Source organism: Podarcis erhardii (assembly GCF_964252035.2).
Source record: "Podarcis erhardii genome assembly, chromosome: 16".
NCBI classification, from domain to species: Eukaryota; Metazoa; Chordata; class Lepidosauria; order Squamata; family Lacertidae; genus Podarcis; species Podarcis erhardii.
This window is the reverse complement of record NC_138514.1, coordinates 11,724,430-11,742,808: the sequence shown is the minus strand read 5'-3', so window position 1 is coordinate 11,742,808 and position 18,379 is coordinate 11,724,430. Positions and strand designations below refer to the sequence as shown.

The window sequence follows — 18,379 nt, the reverse complement described above, 5'->3', positions numbered from 1 at the left end:
CTTCCGGGTCATGTGGCCAGCATGACTAAGCCGCTTCTGGCGAACCAGAGCAGCGCATGGAAACAATGTTTACCTTCCCGCTGGAGCGGTACCTATTTATCTACTTGCACTTTGACGTGCTTTCAAACTGCTAGGTTGGCAGGAGCAGGGACCGAGCAATGGGAGTTTACCCCATCACGGGGATTTGAACTGCATACCTACTGATCAGTAAGCCCTAGGCTCTGTGGTTTAGACCACAATGCCACCCGCATCCCGTTCGCTCCTCCTTAAGGCATTGTAAAAGCCGAGACCGAGAACTGAGAGTTTTCATCGGCACTTCTTCACTGTCACTGGATTGAGCCTCTCTCTTATCTGTTGGCAGCCTGGCTTCTCCTTGGTCATCTTCCAACCGTCCCTCTTTATCTGAGCTAGGAGTGAGAAGGGAAGGCTGTGGGGTGTTAGCTTTGAAAAACAGTCCGTCTTCCCCATCTGAATTGTCAGCCTGTGAGCTGCTAGCACAGAAGTTTGACCCTTCTGTCTCCTCAGTAGAGTCAGCCTCTTGTTCACTCTCCAAGGATAACTCTACTGCTGGGTCCTGGGGGGTCACTTTCCTGACATCATCATTCTTATTTCCCAGGGAAAGTAACGGGGCAAGGGAAAACCACTCAGACCCATACCTAGAAAGTGTGGAACAAGCAGAAAAAACACTTGGACCCATGCTCTCTAGGCATGGGGCAAATGATAGTGTTGGGTGAGCCCTCAGCCTCAGCTTTGGATTTTCCCAACTTCCATAAATGAAGGAACTGCATGGAAGAATGTCTGAAAATAGGTATGGGTGAATCTGTCAGTTTTGGTTTCTCTTGTTTTTCAGGCTGAAGTAAAGTTATCCACAATAGTTTGTGGGGGAGAGGGGTTGATGTTTTTAAGTCTTTGTGGAAATTTCTCCTAATATACATATGTCTGTATGCAATTTTGCCCAATACAGTCATACCTTGGATCCTGAACGCCTTGCGAGTTGAACATTTTGGATCCTGAACACCACAAACCCAGAATTGAGTGTTCTGGTTTGTGAACGTTCTTCGAAACCCAAACGTCTGGCACAGCTTCTGATTGGCTACAGGAGCTTCCTGCAGCCAATCAGATGCTGCGCCTTGGTTTCCGAATGTTTTAGAAGTCGAATGGAATTCCAGAACGGATTCTGTTCAACTTCCAAGGAACCACTGTATATACATTTTTTGCAAAGTATTGCTCCCTAATCAAATGTATTTTGTGTGCTTTTTCACTGTCACATGCATTTTAATGCACATTTTACTTTATTATATGTATGTTTGTACAAATTACTTAGCTGGATAACTGCTTTGCCAAATTCAGAGAAGTGTGATTTTTTATGGAGGAAGGCTGTGGTACAGTTCATGTGTTGTTCCAGAAAGTGTGAGTTACATTGTTTCCCCATTACAGTAAATACAATGTGAATCAAATTTCTCCCCTATCCTTGTCAGCACGTAGCAAATAATTTAATCTGTGGGGGAGCCTCCCGTCATTTGCACTGTCGCAAGGCACTGAAAAACGTTTCTATGGTTTTCATGACGCAGCTGGCTGAGGGGGAAAAACCCCTGTAAGAATATTGTGTTTCTCAATTGCTGCATTCTATTAACAGACCAGTTCAAAAGCCAGAAGTTCTGAGAATCCACCTGATTTAACAAATCTGTCCCTGGTCAGTATTCTTTTTCCTTTTTATAATGTATTAATGGTTGGTCCAGAAGCTGTGAGTGTTGCAAAGATCTCTCATACAGCACCGCATAGTTTCTTGATAGTTCTCTCTCGGTCTCTTTATACTATTGCACAGATAAGTGCAACCCCGGTCCACAATTGGTGAGACACCATCTGGAAAGGGATAGCATGTTTAGCATTTGAGAAACTTTACCCATTTTCAGAACACCACTTTACCAGTTATTTTTAGTTTTAGTTTTTTGAAGGAGGGAGCAAGAGTTGTACAAATTCTGGTGTCGTGTTTAGTACACTATAACACCGAAATTATTTTAAAATCCATTGACTCTCTTTGTGTGTCAGTAGAGGCTGAAGATGCAGTTAGCTGACCTTGGTGTAGAAGCATGTTTTGAACTGGCTCCTGTTTAGTCTTACCTATCTTGACACCAAGATGGGTGTCATTTCATCACTACGTTTGAAATAACACAGTTCTGGGATTCATACGAATGCATCCCATCGGAGGTGCAAAGTGTGCAGGAGTTGGGGCCAAACAACCATTTACTCATTTGGTATACTCCAAGTCATTATAGAGCTGTTGTTTAATGAGCATGCAAACCAAACCATTGTAATGAGATTAAGGGTTGAGCTGGATGACCACCAAGTCCTTTCCAGTCTCTTGACTGTAGGAATTAAGAAAGCTACACTGCCCAAAACACTAGGACTGCTTGTGATTGCTTTGATGGCCTGTCAAAGAGTCCAGTTTTTCCTTTTGTGGGGTGATTTGCACTGATCCCCCAAGAGCAGTGTTTCTCAACCTGTGGGTCCCCAGATGTTGTTGGACTACAACTCCCATCATCCCTGACCACTGGTCATGCTGGCTAGGAATGATGGGAGTTGTAGTCCACCAACATCTGGGGACCCACAGGTTGAGAAACACTGCCCTAGAGTGACTGGCCTCTACGTGACTAAGGAAATGGCCATGGAGTTTCTAGGAGTGGGCTTGGCCCACCCAACCACCCTGGGATCTGCTCATTCAGAGTGAGTTTTGGAAGAAAACAGCTTGGTTAGTTGCAACCTGGAAATTAGGGAGCTAAGAGGAACTCTGGCAGATCTGGGGCATGGGTGCTTACAGCTGTGAACCTCCATCTGTGTCTAACTTGTATAATGCAGTATGATCACATCGTACATGGGACTTGGTTCCAAGGGTTCTGAGTAGTCACAAAAACCATGTTTACTCAGACCCTTGGAACTGCACAATGACTAGCAGGTGGAGGGGACAGAGAAAGCATTCCCACCATTCCCAGAGCCTGTGCACCAAGCAGTCCTTGTGCCCCAAGTAAGGTGGAGAGCTTAAAAACTCTTTCTGCATTCAGCGATTCAAGTGGAGCCAGGACAAAGAGAGTTTTAACATCTTTGCCTTGCTTGGAAGGAAGGTCTGCTCAGCACACTGGGTCCGGAACGCTTAGGATGCTTGTGAGAGATCTCTCAGGAACCTCGATGGCCCCATGAGATCTCACAAAGGCACCCCCGAGCCTGTGTGTTTAGCAGACCTTGTCCAAGCAAAGTGGATAGCTCAAAATCTTGTTTGATGCTGGAAAACTGCAAGTGGACTCAGCACAAAAGGAGCTTTGAAGCTCTCCCGCTCGCTTGCATTTAACTAGCACAATTTCAGCCAGACAGCCTTCAACAGGGGTAAGGTTGAAATCGCACAGGTTAAATGTGTGATTGTATGATATTGTACTGCACAAAGCCAGTTGCCTGCAGGAAGTCCTTGAGAAAAACCCCAAACCTCTTTTGGTTCAGAGAATTGGGGTAAGTACAACAGTATCTGTTATCCTCTAGGAAATATTGGAAAGTACCGTTACAGGGTTGGCAGCAGGGCCCATAAGTTGGTGTGAAGCAGCCCACCTTGGGGGTGGGGGTGGGGGGGGTGGAACCCTGCCGCCACTGTGTAACCCTGGTAAGTGAGGCTTTGGCAGGGTGACTATGGGGTGGCAGTGGGGGTAGCGAGGGACAGCACCTTCCCATTATGCCTCAGACAGGGTGGGCTGCCCCTGGTTGGCAAGCTTGACCTGACAGCTTTCCTGTAAATTTGACAGCAGGTGCTGATTATCTGGGGAATTTTAGCTTCTTGTGGAGCTGTGTAAAGCGTAGGAGCCCTGTCAACTGGCAAACATATAGGAAAGGGCTGTCTGTCTGCATAGCAGAATGTCATAGAGAATGAATACAGGCATCACGTAGACGTAGGATGAAAGAAGAAGCAATGGCAACATAAGAAGTATTTTTAAAATCTATGTGGACATGGCAAAGATGACAGGAAAGAAGAGCTCAAGGGATGACATGGACTTGGAAGAATAAACTCCCTATTTGGGCATCTTGAAATATCATGTGTTAAATGGCATTGTGGGCAGGATTAAATTTTGAGCAGCAGATGGAAGCTAAAATATAACAGTAATGAAATTATGGTGGAATAGCTGATGTAATACAGCATAGAAGGGTGGGATTAACAACACCATAGGAAAAGGGTGGAGACAACTTTTAAAGTATGTATTAAATTTAATGTTAATTTGTTTTTTAAAAATGAAAACCAATAAAATTCATTGGCAGAGAAGAAAAAGAGAATGAGCACTTTATGCTCTCTAAGTATAACAGTTTTCTGGATTCACCTTGGGTAGTGAGACGAGTGAAGCAGATGTTCTGCGATGGGGAACTGCACTGAGTTTCAGGCACCATGCAAGAGTTATCTTCAGCAACACGTTTACATTCAATGCATGTGATAGCTCCAGCTGGGCAAGAAGAAGACAAAGGGGAAACAGTAAGCAATTGGCTGCTCAGAGAATTTGCCCTATGGCCAACATTGGAAATGTAACAAAGGAAATCCCCTGAGTTGCAAAAACAGACAAACTTAAGCAATAACAGGCAACACGTGGCTAATAATATACTAACAAAATCAACATTGTATGAACAAAATTAGAGAAGGTAGTCAATCAATATCACAGAGGCAAAGAAACCTTTCAATAGTCCCGATCCTATGCGATAATAGAAGCTCCAAGCGTAGTATTTCTTAAACAGAGAATATGTAATAGAAACACAGCACTGTTGCATGAACAAAATTAGACAATATAGTCCATCGGTACTGAAAGAGGCAAACAAGCCTTTCAACAGTCACAATCATGTAACCGTGCGATAATGGATGATCCAAAAAACGTAGACAGTTTTCCCAGATGACAAACTGTTTCGATGGTAATAATTCTTCATCAGCTATAATAATAATAATAATTTATTATTTATACCCCGCCCATCTGGCTGGGCCTCCCCAGCCACTCTGGGCGGCTTCCACAGAAAGCAAAAATACAATAAAATATCACACTTTAAAAACTTCCCTGGACTTCCGGTCGGCGCCAGCGTCTTAATGGCGGTCTTTGCCTTGAGCTCCGAGGCAGGACTGCTCCACGGGTTCGGGTCTGACCCGCTACGGCGAGCGGGGGACCCCTAAAATCACAGGCGCTGAAGCCTGTGAACAAGGAGATTCGGTGGGCACCTTTGCACACCCCGGTATTGCGAAGGAGCCTTTTTAAAGGCTCCGGAGCGGCATCGGGTGTGAGTGCGGTGCTGAGGATCGCAACCCAGCTCGTGGAGCGAAGCCGCGTCGCCATTGACGGAGAGCGCCGATTCCTTCCTGAAAATTACCGATTGGCAACAAAACCTGTGAGTAGGAATTACAAAATATTTGAAAAGGACTATTTTTAAGAAGATTCGGCTGAAAACGGGAAAGGCAAAATTAAGGAAGTCAGCCTCCCGGAACTGCACGATTAACGCAGCAATGAAAAGAGCTAGCTGTATTTAAAGGGAACGTTTTATTTGAACTTTGCTAAACCCCGACATTGAAAAGACCTTCCCCCCACGGAGCGGGAGTAGGGGGGAAGGAAAATTTGGCTTAATCTAACCCGCTAGAAGAAGTAAGCTTTGAAAGGGAAACTCTCCGCTGCCGATACCTTTGATCAGGCTGCCTGAGCGGTGAGCGCCTAGAAACGAACTGTCAAAAAAGAGAGGACTACGGATATAAAGTAAGACTATATTTGAAACATAGTAACGGGACTTTACTTGGCAGACCCAGATTTTCAAATGGCAACAAAGTAGGACTTTGGGTTGGATTTTATCTCCTTTGGGACATTGTATGGCTACTTGCTTCCCTGTTTCTTTGTTATTCCTGCTTGGATACAATTTCCCCCTCTAGAGGATTAAAAGAAAGACTGCAGTACTGAGGCAAGAACTGGGTTTTTCCACTTGCAATCTTCCTGTGGGAACGACCTTGAGTTATGAGCACGCCACTGGATGAAATATCAACAAGAAGCAAAACAAAGCAAGCTCAAAAGCAGGCTCAGAAAAGAAGCTCTATATCAGGAGCAGCAGCTGGACAAGAAAAAGTAACAACAGCATCAATGGATTCTATGACACAGGCACTGCTCAAAATAAATCAATCTTTAGAAGTACTCACTAAGCAATCTACAGAGAACTCTAAGAAATTGACAGAATTAACAACAAGATTGGACTTGAACACAACGACAATATCGTCTAACACAGAGTCTATAAATCGTTTAATACAAGAAAGTACGGAAACAAGGAAAATAGCCGAGACTGCTAAAATTACTGCCGAGGAAGTCAAGGGAAAATTTGTACCTATTGTAAAGAAGGTACATGAACATGATGCAACCTTAGCTCTTATGGAACTGGAGAGGAAAGGCAAGAATCTGAAATTGAGACTGGTACCAGAGGAGGAAGAGGGCAACCTTGGGGAATTTCTCACAGACAAATTTCAAGAATTTTGGACTGATGAATTAGAAGGAGAAGAAGATGAATTTGTAATAACTACAGCCTTCCGGATTGGCAGGAAGCAAGGCAAGAAACCAAGGGATTGTTTAATCACTTTAAGATCCAAGGAAGAAAGAGATAAAATATTGAACCTACATTTCCAGAAGGCACTGATTATTAAGAATTCTCAAATACAGATTTACAAAGATATTCCTAAATATTTTTTGGGAGTGAGGACTCAATTTAAAGACTTAGTGGACTTGCTGAAACAAAACAACACTCCATTCAGATGGGAGTTCCCACAAGGGTTGTCCTTTAACTTTAAAGGGAAGAAAATTAAAATAAAAACAATCCAAGATAAGGAACATTTTCTGGAGAGAAATTTTGAGGACTTTCAGAAAGGAACCGTGAGTGAGAGGGAAATACCGGATATTGCAAACTTATCATTTGGACTGACTCCAGCACCGACTGATCAGGAACAAGAACTTGGAGCGGTTGGTGGAAAAGACACCCAATAACAAATATGTCTCTGCAACTTCTGAGTTGGAACTGCAATGGTCTTAACCATCCCCGAAAAAGGACTCAAGTGTTTCATATATTAAAGAAAGAGCAATTAGACATAATATGTTTGCAAGAAACTCATATTGCCAGAATACATAGAAAACTTTTGACAAATAAAAGATTAGGACTGGAATTTATTTCCTCAGATAAGGTTAAGAAAAGAGGAGTGGTGATCTATGTTAAGGAGAAATGGGAACCAAAAATGATTTTCAAGGATGAACAAGGAAGATTTCTGGCAGTGGAAATTCAAATGCAAGGAGAAAAAATTTTGATTGTAGGTATTTATGCACCTAATGAGGGGAAGGCTGAGTTTTTCAAGAAGTTGCATGAGACATTAACCGATTTTATGGACTATAAAATTATAATGATGGGCGATATGAATGGAGTTGTCTCCACAAACATGGATAAAGCTCAAAGACAAGTAATCTCTAAGGATGGGAGACTTCCAAAGACTTTTTTTGAACTGACTGACACAATGGACTTGATTGACATTTGGAGAACAAGGAATCCTCTGGAAAGAGAGGGGACCTTCTTCTCTGAAGCAAAAATGACATGGACCAGGATTGACCAAATATGGATTTCTAGTAATCTGGCACCAAGGGTTAAAAATACAGAAATCTGCCCAAAAACTTGCTCTGATCATAACGCAGTAAAGATGGAAATGTCTTCTGAATGTCAGGTAGTTGTTTATCGCTTTGACATCTGCTGGAAGGGCGTTCCACAGGGCGGGCGCCACTACCGAGAAGGCCCTCTGCCTGGTTCCCTGTAGCTTTACTTCTCGCAATGAGGGAACTGCCAGAAGGCCCTCGGCACTGGACCTCAGCGTCCGGGCAGAATGATGGGGGTGGAGACGCTCCTTCAGGTATACTGGACCGAGCTAGCGATGATGTAAAATAAAATCCGTTATATTTGCATACAATATACCGGTAAATATAAGAATGACAATCCTGTAAACATAACCAGTCATGAATAATAAATACATACCATATGAATGGGCCTAACAGGAACATCAAGTAGCATAAGATCAGCACTCACTAAGGAGTGTAGAAAACTGATACTAGGGGCTGAATCCGAGGCATTATATAGGCCATCCCGAGAGTGCTGAGTCATGTACAAATTCAGAAAATTTAAAGATACATAGGAAATGGACATGCCTGTCTCAAAAGCAACACATCAAGCTAGGGGTCAATGTGCATTAGGGCTGCAGTGATTAATCCAGTAGACTTAAAAGCATTGAATTAACAACAATAAAAAGTTCCCTTGAAGAAATGAGCAGGAGAGTTTTATGGGGTTTTTTAAAAAAATTAGTAGGGCTGCTTCTAAAAACATCAGATGGTCAACACACCATCATAAAATAGGCTCATTCCCTTTTCTCACAGGAAGAATGTTGAAACCAACACGAAGCCTACTAGGATACATAGATGCAGTGGGTTTTTCCCTGGGGGTTACTCAAGGGTATTCCGTGCTGGCACCTCCCCCCCCCCAAAAAAGGTTGAAAGTGTAGCACTTACTGTAACAACTTCATGGTGAGTTCCAGAGCCATTTCACCCTTTTTTTAAAGCACTGCACAGATGCATCATTTAAGAGCAAACAAACTATGCTTCTTGCTTGAGAACTGTGTTTACCAAGCTATGCGTCAACTCTAAGAGATGAATTGGGGTAATTTATGGATCTCTCCCCCCGCCAGTCAGGATGCATTGTCAGTAAGACCCCCCTCCCAAACATCATATCAGAGCCCCCACAAACCTTTGGTCACCCTGTGCCCTGTTGTTTCTGCAGTTCTGTATCACTTATACCTCTGTATTGCGTGGCGAGTTCCCGCCCCCCACCAGGGTAAATAAAGACACGAGACACCATAATTTAAGGTTAATTGGGCGAATTAGGCCACAACTTTATTGAATTCAGGAATGAGAGGCATTGGCTTAGGCATTGGTCCTAACGACTATCCGGCTCCAGCCCGTTTGCTGGAGACACGGGGAAGGGATAACCTTATATCGGGGGAGTCTCCTGCCGAGGCACGTCGACTAGGAGCTCCCCCGGGTCACCGCTCTGGGGCGTGCCTTTGGCCCTCACCTCCATAGGCTTCGGACAGGGCCACGTCCCCCGGAGTCCTTTAACGGACCACCCTTCGCTGGCTGGGGGGAGGTGATGGCGTTCCTCCCCCCCACACACACATCCTCTTAACCCCTTCTTACCAATGCCTACCACCAATACCGAGAAGTTGTGACGAGTTGCTACGAGGTAGGCGAAAAACCAAAAGGCCAAAAATCGCCAATTGGGAAAAATTCCTACCATGCCCCTTGCGGCGACAGACCGAAGTCCATAGCAAAGTCCAAGACCTACCTAACCCTAGTTAAAGGGAGGGAGGGTGGGAAAACGTGGGGGTGAGCCGGCGAAAAGAGGGCGAGCCCCCTCCGCGCCGGCCCTAAATAGGGCAGACCATGCCCCCCAGCCAGCCAGCTGATTGGCTGGCTGGGGGGGGCAGACCTGACTGGGAATCCCCTGCTCTCTGATTGGCTGGCTGGGGGGGGCAGACCTGACTGGGAATCCCCTGGGACCAGCCCCCGCTCCCGTGGGGTGGGCGTGAAGCCCGCAACCCCACCTCCTGGGGCAGGCCGGAAGTGGCTTTGTCATATATTTCTACTTTTCTCTATGTTCGTGGGCTTTGCAAAAAAGCCAAGATACCCAAAATGTCACCTGAAGAACACTGCTACATTCGTTTATGTTAGAGCACAGGAGTGGAGAAGCATCCCACCCTTTTAAAAATCTACTTTGTTCCATGTGAGGAGGCAATAGTGACTGGTTCATACCTCTGTCAATGTTTGCAGGAAGCTTTCCTGGTAATAATCAGTGTCAGGTTAGAGGGGACACCTCCTCCTCCGAGTATGCAGAAATAAAAAAGAAACATTGACAGGGTGTGGTGGGCTTCAAAGAGAAAGAAAGGGGTGGAATGGAAAACAAGACAACTCCAGGAAAAAACCAACTGGAGCTGATGCTTACTTCAGGAATGTAATAAGGTATGGAGAGACGTTTTCTGGATGCTTCATAAAGTAGTAGCAATAAATGATAACACAGCATAAACAACAACAACAGCAAAAGGTAAGAATTTCATTAAATACCCAGGAAGCAATGCAAGCAGGATTTAAATCTCAATTTAAAATTGAGAGGCAACCTTTTCAAACCCAGTACCCACTTTTAACCCAAACAAGACCCATTTCTTAACTTCATAGAATATATTTGCAAAGTGGCACTGCTCCTGTTGCAACCCAAATTGGGTCAGGCCATGACCCATAGTGGAAGACTTGTGCTCTAGGACAGCCTTTGCTTATCAAGTGACCAGCACTGGTGGTGGCAGCTGTAGTCCAAAGTATCTAGAATGCACTGGGTTGGCAAAGGCTACTCTTTAATGTTTTGTTTGTATTGCATTTGGGACATACCTGTGTTAAAGCACAGCCAGGCTAAGACACCCGTTTCCAAGGCCTTGTTCATCCTGAGTTCCTTCCTCCAAGCAACAGTGGAAGAAAAGCCAAGGACCTCAAATATAAGGGGACAGTGCGAAGTGGCAATCTTTCTATACTGGATGATGGGAAGAACAAAGTGGGTGAATTTCACTGGCCATCCTCATTATTAGAGCCTTATTATTGTGGGCACTGAGCATGAAGGACAGCAAGATACACATGTACTATCTGAAGGTCTGTCATGTTCCTGAGGAATAATGGTGTGGGTAGGTGTTCCTCACGGTGTCTGAGGCCTTCACTCTTCATAAGACTAAGTCAGAGTTGAGGTCAAGGATGGACCTCAGAGATGAAGTCAAATGAGCCCAACAGTCCTGGAGTCTCACAAATGACCACCCTGAAAGTGTGGTCCCTTCCAACCACGAAGTTCTTTGATTCTATGATCATCTTGCCCTGAGGGGAAGGGAGAAGAAACTGTAACAGCTTTTTCTGAGCAAGCAAGTTGCCTATTCTATTCTATTCTATTCTATTCTATTCTATTCTATTCTATTCTATTCTACCTTCTACTTCAGTGAATCATCGTGCATCAAATTTCACCGGTTCTCATTGTGCATGTGCTGTTAAGAGCCATGTGTGAACATAGCATTGGGGGAACTTCAGACCTGGGGAACCGCTGTGCTTGACCCTCAAAACTTTCTCCAAGCCACACACCTCATCAATTTCCATGAGTGTTTTTGCCTGACTGGAATGTTCCTTGAAACTCTGATAATGGCCTCTTGCTTGTCTGAAAGGAGGATGGTGTGTGTGTGTGTGTGTGTGTGTGTGTGTGTGTATGCATGGAGCTTAGTCTACTGCACAAAGGTAAAATTTACAGTAATTGTTCTCTCAGGACCTGCCCACCACGAATCTGTGGCTCCTGGAATAATGCCCGGAAGGGAAAGTGGTCTTGAGGCTGAGAAAGGTTCCCAACCTTTGCATCCATAAGTCTGCTACTGTGGAAATTCAGTCAAAAACATAAATTCATTCCCAATAAAGATTTATTCTTCATCTCTCTGCTCAGAACTATTTATTTATTGTGCCACATGTTGTGTGTGTTGCAAAGGTTTCTCACGCAACACATCATTTTCTCATCGCGTTGACTTTTCATATTCTTTACGCTGCGACAAACCACAGAGCATCCCCGATCCACACTTGAGGTGCCTCCTGGATAAAAGAGAAAGAAAGACAAAAAGGTACCATGGGACACCCCAACTTGATAAGCGTATTTCCCCCGAAAGAACCTTTCCTCCCTTGCCATGTAATCACAAGTAGGATTAGGAAGGGTCTAACACATTCATTGCCATTGTGAGCGACACCCTTGGGATATTCCAGGGTGCTGGGTCCCTGCCCATGGGTGCTTTGGGTTGATATTGGAGCTGAGTTGCCCTTGCCTCTTCCCTAACTGAGAACTGCATGCATTCCAGATAATAATAATAATAATAATAATAATAATAATAATATATTATTTATACCCCACCCATCTGGCTGGGCTTCCAACAAAATATTAAAATACAGTAATGCATCAAACATTAAAAGCTTCCCTTAACAGGGCTGCCTTCAGCTGCCTTCTATATGTCATATAGTTGTTTATTTCCTTGACATCTGATGGGAGGGTGTTCCACAGGGCGGGTGCCACTACCGAGAAGGCCCTCTGCCTGGTTCCCTGTAACTTGGCTTCTCGCAGTGAGGGAACTGCCAGAAGGCCCTTGGCACTGGACCTCAGTGTCCGGGTAGAACGACGGAGGTGGAGACACTCCTTCAGATATATAGACCGAGATGTCTCCTGGTAGACAATGGCCCAACAGACTTGCAAGATTAAAGCAAAAAACAAAAAACCCCAGTCACGTGGAGTTTCATAGTAAGCAACAACAAGCTAAATAAATTACATTAATGATAACTATAACAGGATTAGCAGAAATGCCTCAGTTAGTACAGTGGGGAGGTTAGCTCTGAAAGGTCCTCCTGAGCTTCCTTTGGGTACATTCAATAGACATGTGATATGACATTTCTAGACTTGTGTCTCCCACTCCTGTAACAAACTTCAGCCATTTACAGAGGACGAACTCTTACCAATTACAGCCATGCCTTGGGTTGAAGTAGCTTTGGGAGAAGTATTTTTGGGTTGCACGCTGTGGCGACCTGGAAGTAACAGAGCACGTTACTTCCGGGTTTCACAGCTTGTGCATGCGCAGACGGTCAAAATGAGGTCACATGCATGCGCAGAAGCGGGTTGCGTTCGCTTCTGGATGCGAAGGGGCTCCGAAACAAATCCTGTCTGCAGCAAGATCTTGCAAAATGTATTTTAAGAACAAGCTGGATTATAACTATTCCAGCAGAATTCTCTTTCCATTGTGTGCGCAGGATCCCAAAAGTAATCATTGTCTCCTGGACTCACCTTCAACCTTCAGCCGGGAATAGCAGAATCTCCACAATCTCGCTGAGCATGTTTTTTCTTCATGCGTACAGGTGTTATCTTGTGCAACTTTTTTACATTCCAGGCACTTTGGAGCTCCAGCTGAGCCAGAGGAAGAGAAAGGGAAAATATTAAGTGAGTGGCTACTAAGAATGGGAAAATGTGTTGTCATCTCTTAGAGTAATCAAATGAAACGTTAACACATGGCGTGATAAAAAGTCTGCAATTTTATCAGGACAAGTTACTTGCGGTTTACTGTTGTAGCAATTGTTTTCTAAAAAAATATTTTCTGTACCATGAAAATGAATGAAAACAAGAAAGAAAGAAAGAAAGAAAGAAAGAAAGAAAGAAAGAAAGAAAGAAAGAAAGAAAGAAAATGGCTCCCCAAGCTAGAACAGGCAACAGCCATAGCTGCATGAATCATAGAATCATAGAATCATAGAGTTGGAAGAGACCACAAGGGCCCTCGAGTCCAACCCCCTGCCAAGCAGGAAACACCATCAGAGCACTCCTGACATATGGTTGTCAAGCCTCTGCTTAAAGACCTCCAAAGAAGGAGACTCCACCACACTCCTTGGCAGCAAATTCCACTGTCGAACAGCTCTTACTGTCAGGAAGTTCTTCCTAATGTTTAGGTGGAATCTTCTTTCTGGTAGTTTGGATCCATTGCTCCGTGTCCGCTTCTCTGGAGCAGCAGAAAACAACCTTTCTCCCTCCTCTATGTGACATCCTTTTATATATTTGAACATGGCTATCATATCACCCCTTCACCTCCTCTTCTCCAGGCTAAACATGCCCAGCTCCCTGAAAAGCAGCACACTCAACAAGGGATCAGGAGAAGTTCTTTTATGCACAAAGTGGGGTGGAGCTATCCAAGATTCTGACCCCCCCCCCACAAAAAAACCTTCAAAGCCATGGTTCAGCCATCGCAGGAGAGAGCAATGATGACCTCTCGGCGCACGGTCAAAGCCTCCCCTCAGAAACCCCTTTAACGGGGAACCCTGTATCGCCGCTTCAAAGAGGAAGGGGGCATGGGTCACCGCTGCACGCCCCCCCCATTCAGGAAGATAGACTAAAGGATTCCGCCCAAGGCCTGATACCGCCAAAGTTGTGACGTTTTGCTACGGGAAAGGCAAAACCTGCCAACGCACTCAGCAAGAGATCAGGGGAAGTTCTCTTATGCTCAAAGTGGGGTGGAGCTATCCAAGATTCTGACCCCCCCCCCCCACAAAAACCCTTCAAAGCCATGGTTCAGTCTTTCTCCTGTGACAGGAGGGAATCAATAGCATCAATATATTTCCAATTACTGAGAGCCTTCTGTCCACCTTCTCTGCTTAGCCAGTCTAAAATCTCTAGCAATGGACCCCACCTTTGGAGGGGAAACAGTTTTTTTTAAAAGCAAAACTAAGCAACTCTTTTGACTAGAAAAAGCTAGGGAGAAAATGTCCGTGCCCATTTGTCCCTGCTTTTCTCACTTTTAGAAACCATGCCTCAAGGCACATAGCCTAAGCTCAGGCAGCAGGAGCCACACGAGCAGCACATCCCAGTGTAGATCTTTCTCTGCCCTGCCCCCTGTTCCTGATGTAGACCTTCAACCACACCGTCTTCCCTGACGGAGAGGGGGAACCATTTTGTGGTTCATCTCTGGTGCCAACATGTCTTGGGCCAGACCTGGGTACTTGATTTCAGAGGGAATCTATTTTTCCCCAATGGGGGATGAAGGAAAGAGAGAATTCTGGAAGCTTCAGTTGAAATTACAAGCTGTCCCATATACCGTATTTTTTGCTCTATAAGACTCAGTTTTTCCTTCCTAAAAAGTAAGGGGAAATGTGTGTGTGTCTTATGGAGCGAATGCAGGCTGGGCAGCTATCCCAGAAGCCAGAACTGCAAGAGGGATTGCTGCTTTCACTGTGCAGCGATCCCTTTTGCTGTTCTGGCTTCTGAGATTTAGAATATTTTTTTTTTTTCTTGTTTTCCTACTCCAAAAACTAGGTGCATCTTGTGGTCTGGTACATCTTATAGAGAGAAAAATACAGTAATTTTCTTTACATTTAAGTGTAGAACTGCTGGTTTAAAATGCTCTACCTGGGCTTTTTGTGGTGAAGGGGGAGGCAAACATTTAAGTTTTGCACGACACATTTTAACATGGTCTGATAAAAATAAAATTAAACTTTATTACTGAGCAAACTTGGGCCTTGGGATAAAAATGGTTCCTCACTCCTGCTATAATTAATCTTAGCTTTTACATATAGCTTGATATATTATAGGCCAGTGGTGTCCAAACTTCTTTCAAAGAGGGCCAGATTTGATGAAGTGAAGGGCCATGGGGGCCGACCAAGGGGCCAAGCAAAAAAATGGTTGTTGGACTTTTTTTTAGGATTGAAGTTTTTTATGATTTTACCCCAAAGTTGTTGAGGTATTTTTAGGATTTTACTTCAGGAAATAAACTGCCACAGGGGCCAGATTAAACTGGCTGGTGGGCTGGATTAGGGTCCCGAAACAGACTTTGGAATATAGGCTATCCAAATGTCCAGTTACGTATCCAAATGAAGGTGGCACTTATGAAAAGTGTGTTCAAATGTAGCCAGGGCGTTAATGTTTTCAGACCCCTGTGTAATAGAGAGTGGGTGTTTATCTTTGATGGTCAACATACCATCTTAAAAGAAGCATGCCCCCCTTTCCCCCATGCAAGCCCCCAACTTGCAAGAGCGCCTTCGCACTTAGAAAGGCTGAGCATATGGCAAAGGGTAAGAAATTGTGCAGGGAGTCTCCACTGCTAAAGAAGATTCTCCACTATTATTTGAGATGATTGATTGATTGATTGATTGATTTATCTTTATTACGGCCATTGGCCCATTACACGACAGTTTCCCATACCAACATATTATACTTAAACCTCCAATTTTAAAATCGCCAAAACTTACAAAAGACAAACAGGAACCGAAGCAAAACAAAAACAAAGACAAAGACCACCATCATACATTACAATAAATTTGTAACCTATACATCGCCCTCTGCTCATAAATTAATCAAGGATATCAATGGTGATATCGCCTAAAACATAGATCATGGTTTAAAACAATGGTGATATCATTTGATATTATTTGAGATGCATTTGTTACTATTATTCTCCACTACAGCAGTAAGCTATAGCAGCTTCAACAAACACTGGGGTTCTCAAGACTGGGTGGTCTGAGTTAACTCAGCTCTCCCCAATGGCTTTTGTCCAAGCAGGTCCCTTTTACAGCGCTTTGTTCTTCTTGACTCTGTGACTTACCAGCATGAAGGTAGAGGAGGGCTAAGAAGCCTATTGCCAGAACGTTGCTCATCTTTTCGTTTCTTTCTTCCAAGGAAGGAACAGAAGCCGAGGACCTCAAAGTCAAATAAAAGCAACCGGTGAGACATTGCAGCCTCTTTGCTCTGGGTGATGGGAAGCAAATTCTGGAGGACTTCATTTTACAACCTTGACCCTGGTGAGTTTTCTTTTCTTTTTTTAAAAAGAGCTTTATGAGGGCGAAGAACAGTTAGAGACTCGTGTAGATTTGGCAGGCTTGCCGTGTGCTTGAAGAAAAATGGTGTGGGTGTCATGCCTGAAACAATCTTACTGTCTTCATGTGGTTGAGGTTAGGACTGTGAGTTTTTATCACCGACCATTAGGGAATGGGAAAGAAATTCCATTCAGTTCACATTCAAAGCCCAAACCAGCAAATTTGGAGCAATAAGAGAACCAAGATGTAGCCATTCTTTGAAATTTGTCCTTGTCCAAAGTTTGCAATGCAGCTCTCCCACCAGTGTTTATAAAATGCACGTTTAAGGGAAATGAGTGCATAAAAATGAATATATTAGTAAAAATACCAAAATATTAGAAGATGTGACGGGATGTGTAGATCAAGGTGTGATCCCAGGATACAAAGGGATCCTGAGATACCCAACAAGCTGGAGTGCATAAGAAAGATCAAATCTGATATAGGTCTTTAGCTTTAGGAACTGTGGCTAGATAGGGAAAACTGGATTATGTTTACATCTATGTTTGTTTGGCTGTACTTTTGCTCCATTAGGAGAAATTGCTTGTGTGCTTTGTAAACTGTCTTATGTTTAAACCTTTTTGTTTCTAAGAACAACTTTTTTATCCCATTAGTAAGGTGTTGATTTTGTTTCATCAATGACTTGTGATCTCCATTAATATTTCACTCCATGCTCAAGAGTCAAAGTCTAGGCCATCTTCAGGGTTCTGGAGGAGAAATAAGGAGGAGAAGAAATGAGGTTTTAAGCAGTGCTATTTTTCTACAGGGATGTGGGTGGTGCTGTGGGTTAAACCACAGAGCCTAGGACTTGCCAATCAGAAGGCTGGCGGTTCGAATCCCTGCGACAGAGTGAGCTCCCGTTGCTTGGTCCCTGCTCCTGCCAACCTAGCAGTTTGAAAGCATGTCAAAGTGCAAGTAGGTAAATAGGTACTGCTCCGGCGGGAAGGTAAACGGCATTTTCGTGCACTGCTCTGGTTTGCCAGAAATGGCTTAGTCATGCTGGCCACATGACCCGGAAGCTGTACTCCAGCTCCCTTGACCAATAAAGCGAGATGAGCACCGCAACCCCAGAGTCGGCCACGACTGGACCTAATGGTCAGGGGTCCCTTTACCTTTACTATTTTTCTAGAACAAGAGTTGCCGGAACTTACCATGAACACCTCCCTTGTTCTCTCATAATGGCAATGGCACCCATCTGGGGGGGGGGGGGAGCTCTGGTTTTATGGGTGATTGGTAAAGGGCATCCTGTAGGAAATAAACTTTTTCACCTGGTGGCAGAAAGAGACTAATGGGAAGGGTGGGCTAGCAGAGAAAGAACACCCTGTTTTAGCTAGATCTCCCTTCCCCTCTGATTCCCGCACCCAGGGAAGCTGTGGTGCCATGACTGGTATGTTTTTATGTACATTTAAAAAACAGGTTGAAAAATCTGTAGCACCTGGAAGTAACCAACTCAGAGAAGTATGAAATCTAAAGGATAACTATGTCTTCATCTGTGCATTAGTGTGGAAGGTATAAGGTAAAAAAGTAAAGGTAAAGGACCCCTGGACAGTTAAGTCCAGTCCAAGGCATCTATGGGGCGCAGTGCTCATCTTGCTTCAGGCTGAGGGAGTTTGTGTTTGTCTGCAGACACCTTTCCAGGCCATGTGGCCAGCATGACTAAACTGCTTCTGGTGCAATGGGACACTGTGACGGAAGCCAGAGCACACGGAAATGCTGTTTACCTTCCCCCCACAGTGTACCTATTTATCTACTCGCACTGGTATGCTTTTGAACTGCTAGGTTTGCAGGAGCTGGGAAAGAGCAACGGGAGCTCACCCCATCGCATGGATTCGAACCACCGACCTTCTGATCAGCAATCCCAAGAGTCTTTGTGGTTTAGACCGCAGTGC

The 18,379-nt window shown here is 44.3% G+C and overlaps 1 protein-coding gene and 1 long non-coding RNA gene across 2 annotated transcripts; both read right to left on the bottom strand.

The window, feature by feature from the left end:
• Nucleotides 1–1,603: 1,603 nt before the first annotated feature.
• Nucleotides 1,604–10,633, bottom strand: LOC309331482 (toxin 3FTx-Lei1-like). Its single transcript, XM_081843691.1, has 3 exons — nucleotides 10,497–10,633; nucleotides 4,353–4,472; nucleotides 1,604–1,863 (listed from the first exon to the last, which is right to left on the bottom strand). Exons 1-3 carry the CDS (start codon nucleotides 10,546–10,548, stop codon nucleotides 1,724–1,726), a joined length of 312 nt encoding a protein of 103 aa, XP_081699817.1. The 5' UTR covers nucleotides 10,549–10,633; the 3' UTR covers nucleotides 1,604–1,723.
• Nucleotides 10,634–11,533: 900 nt separating this feature from the next.
• LOC309331290 lies at nucleotides 11,534–16,586 on the bottom strand. The gene is made up of 3 exons (XR_014151778.1): nucleotides 16,244–16,586; nucleotides 12,949–13,068; nucleotides 11,534–11,717 (listed from the first exon to the last, which is right to left on the bottom strand). It is a non-coding gene; the product is annotated as an uncharacterized lncRNA (long non-coding RNA).
• Between the last annotated feature and the right edge of the window lie 1,793 nt (nucleotides 16,587–18,379).

Excerpts from the sequence above, each read along its gene's own strand:
- LOC309331482 (XM_081843691.1), bottom strand. The coding sequence starts at position 10,548 with ATGAACAAGGCCTTGGAAACGGGTGTCTTAGCCTGGCTGTGCTTTAAC. Across the intron at positions 4,473-10,496 it reads CTGGCTGTGCTTTAACACAG|CTGGAGCTATCACATGCATT; the intron begins GTATGTCCCAAA and ends CTTCTTGCCCAG. Across the intron at positions 1,864-4,352 it reads CACTCGTCTCACTACCCAAG|ATGGTGTCTCACCAATTGTG; the intron begins GTGAATCCAGAA and ends ATCCCTTTCCAG.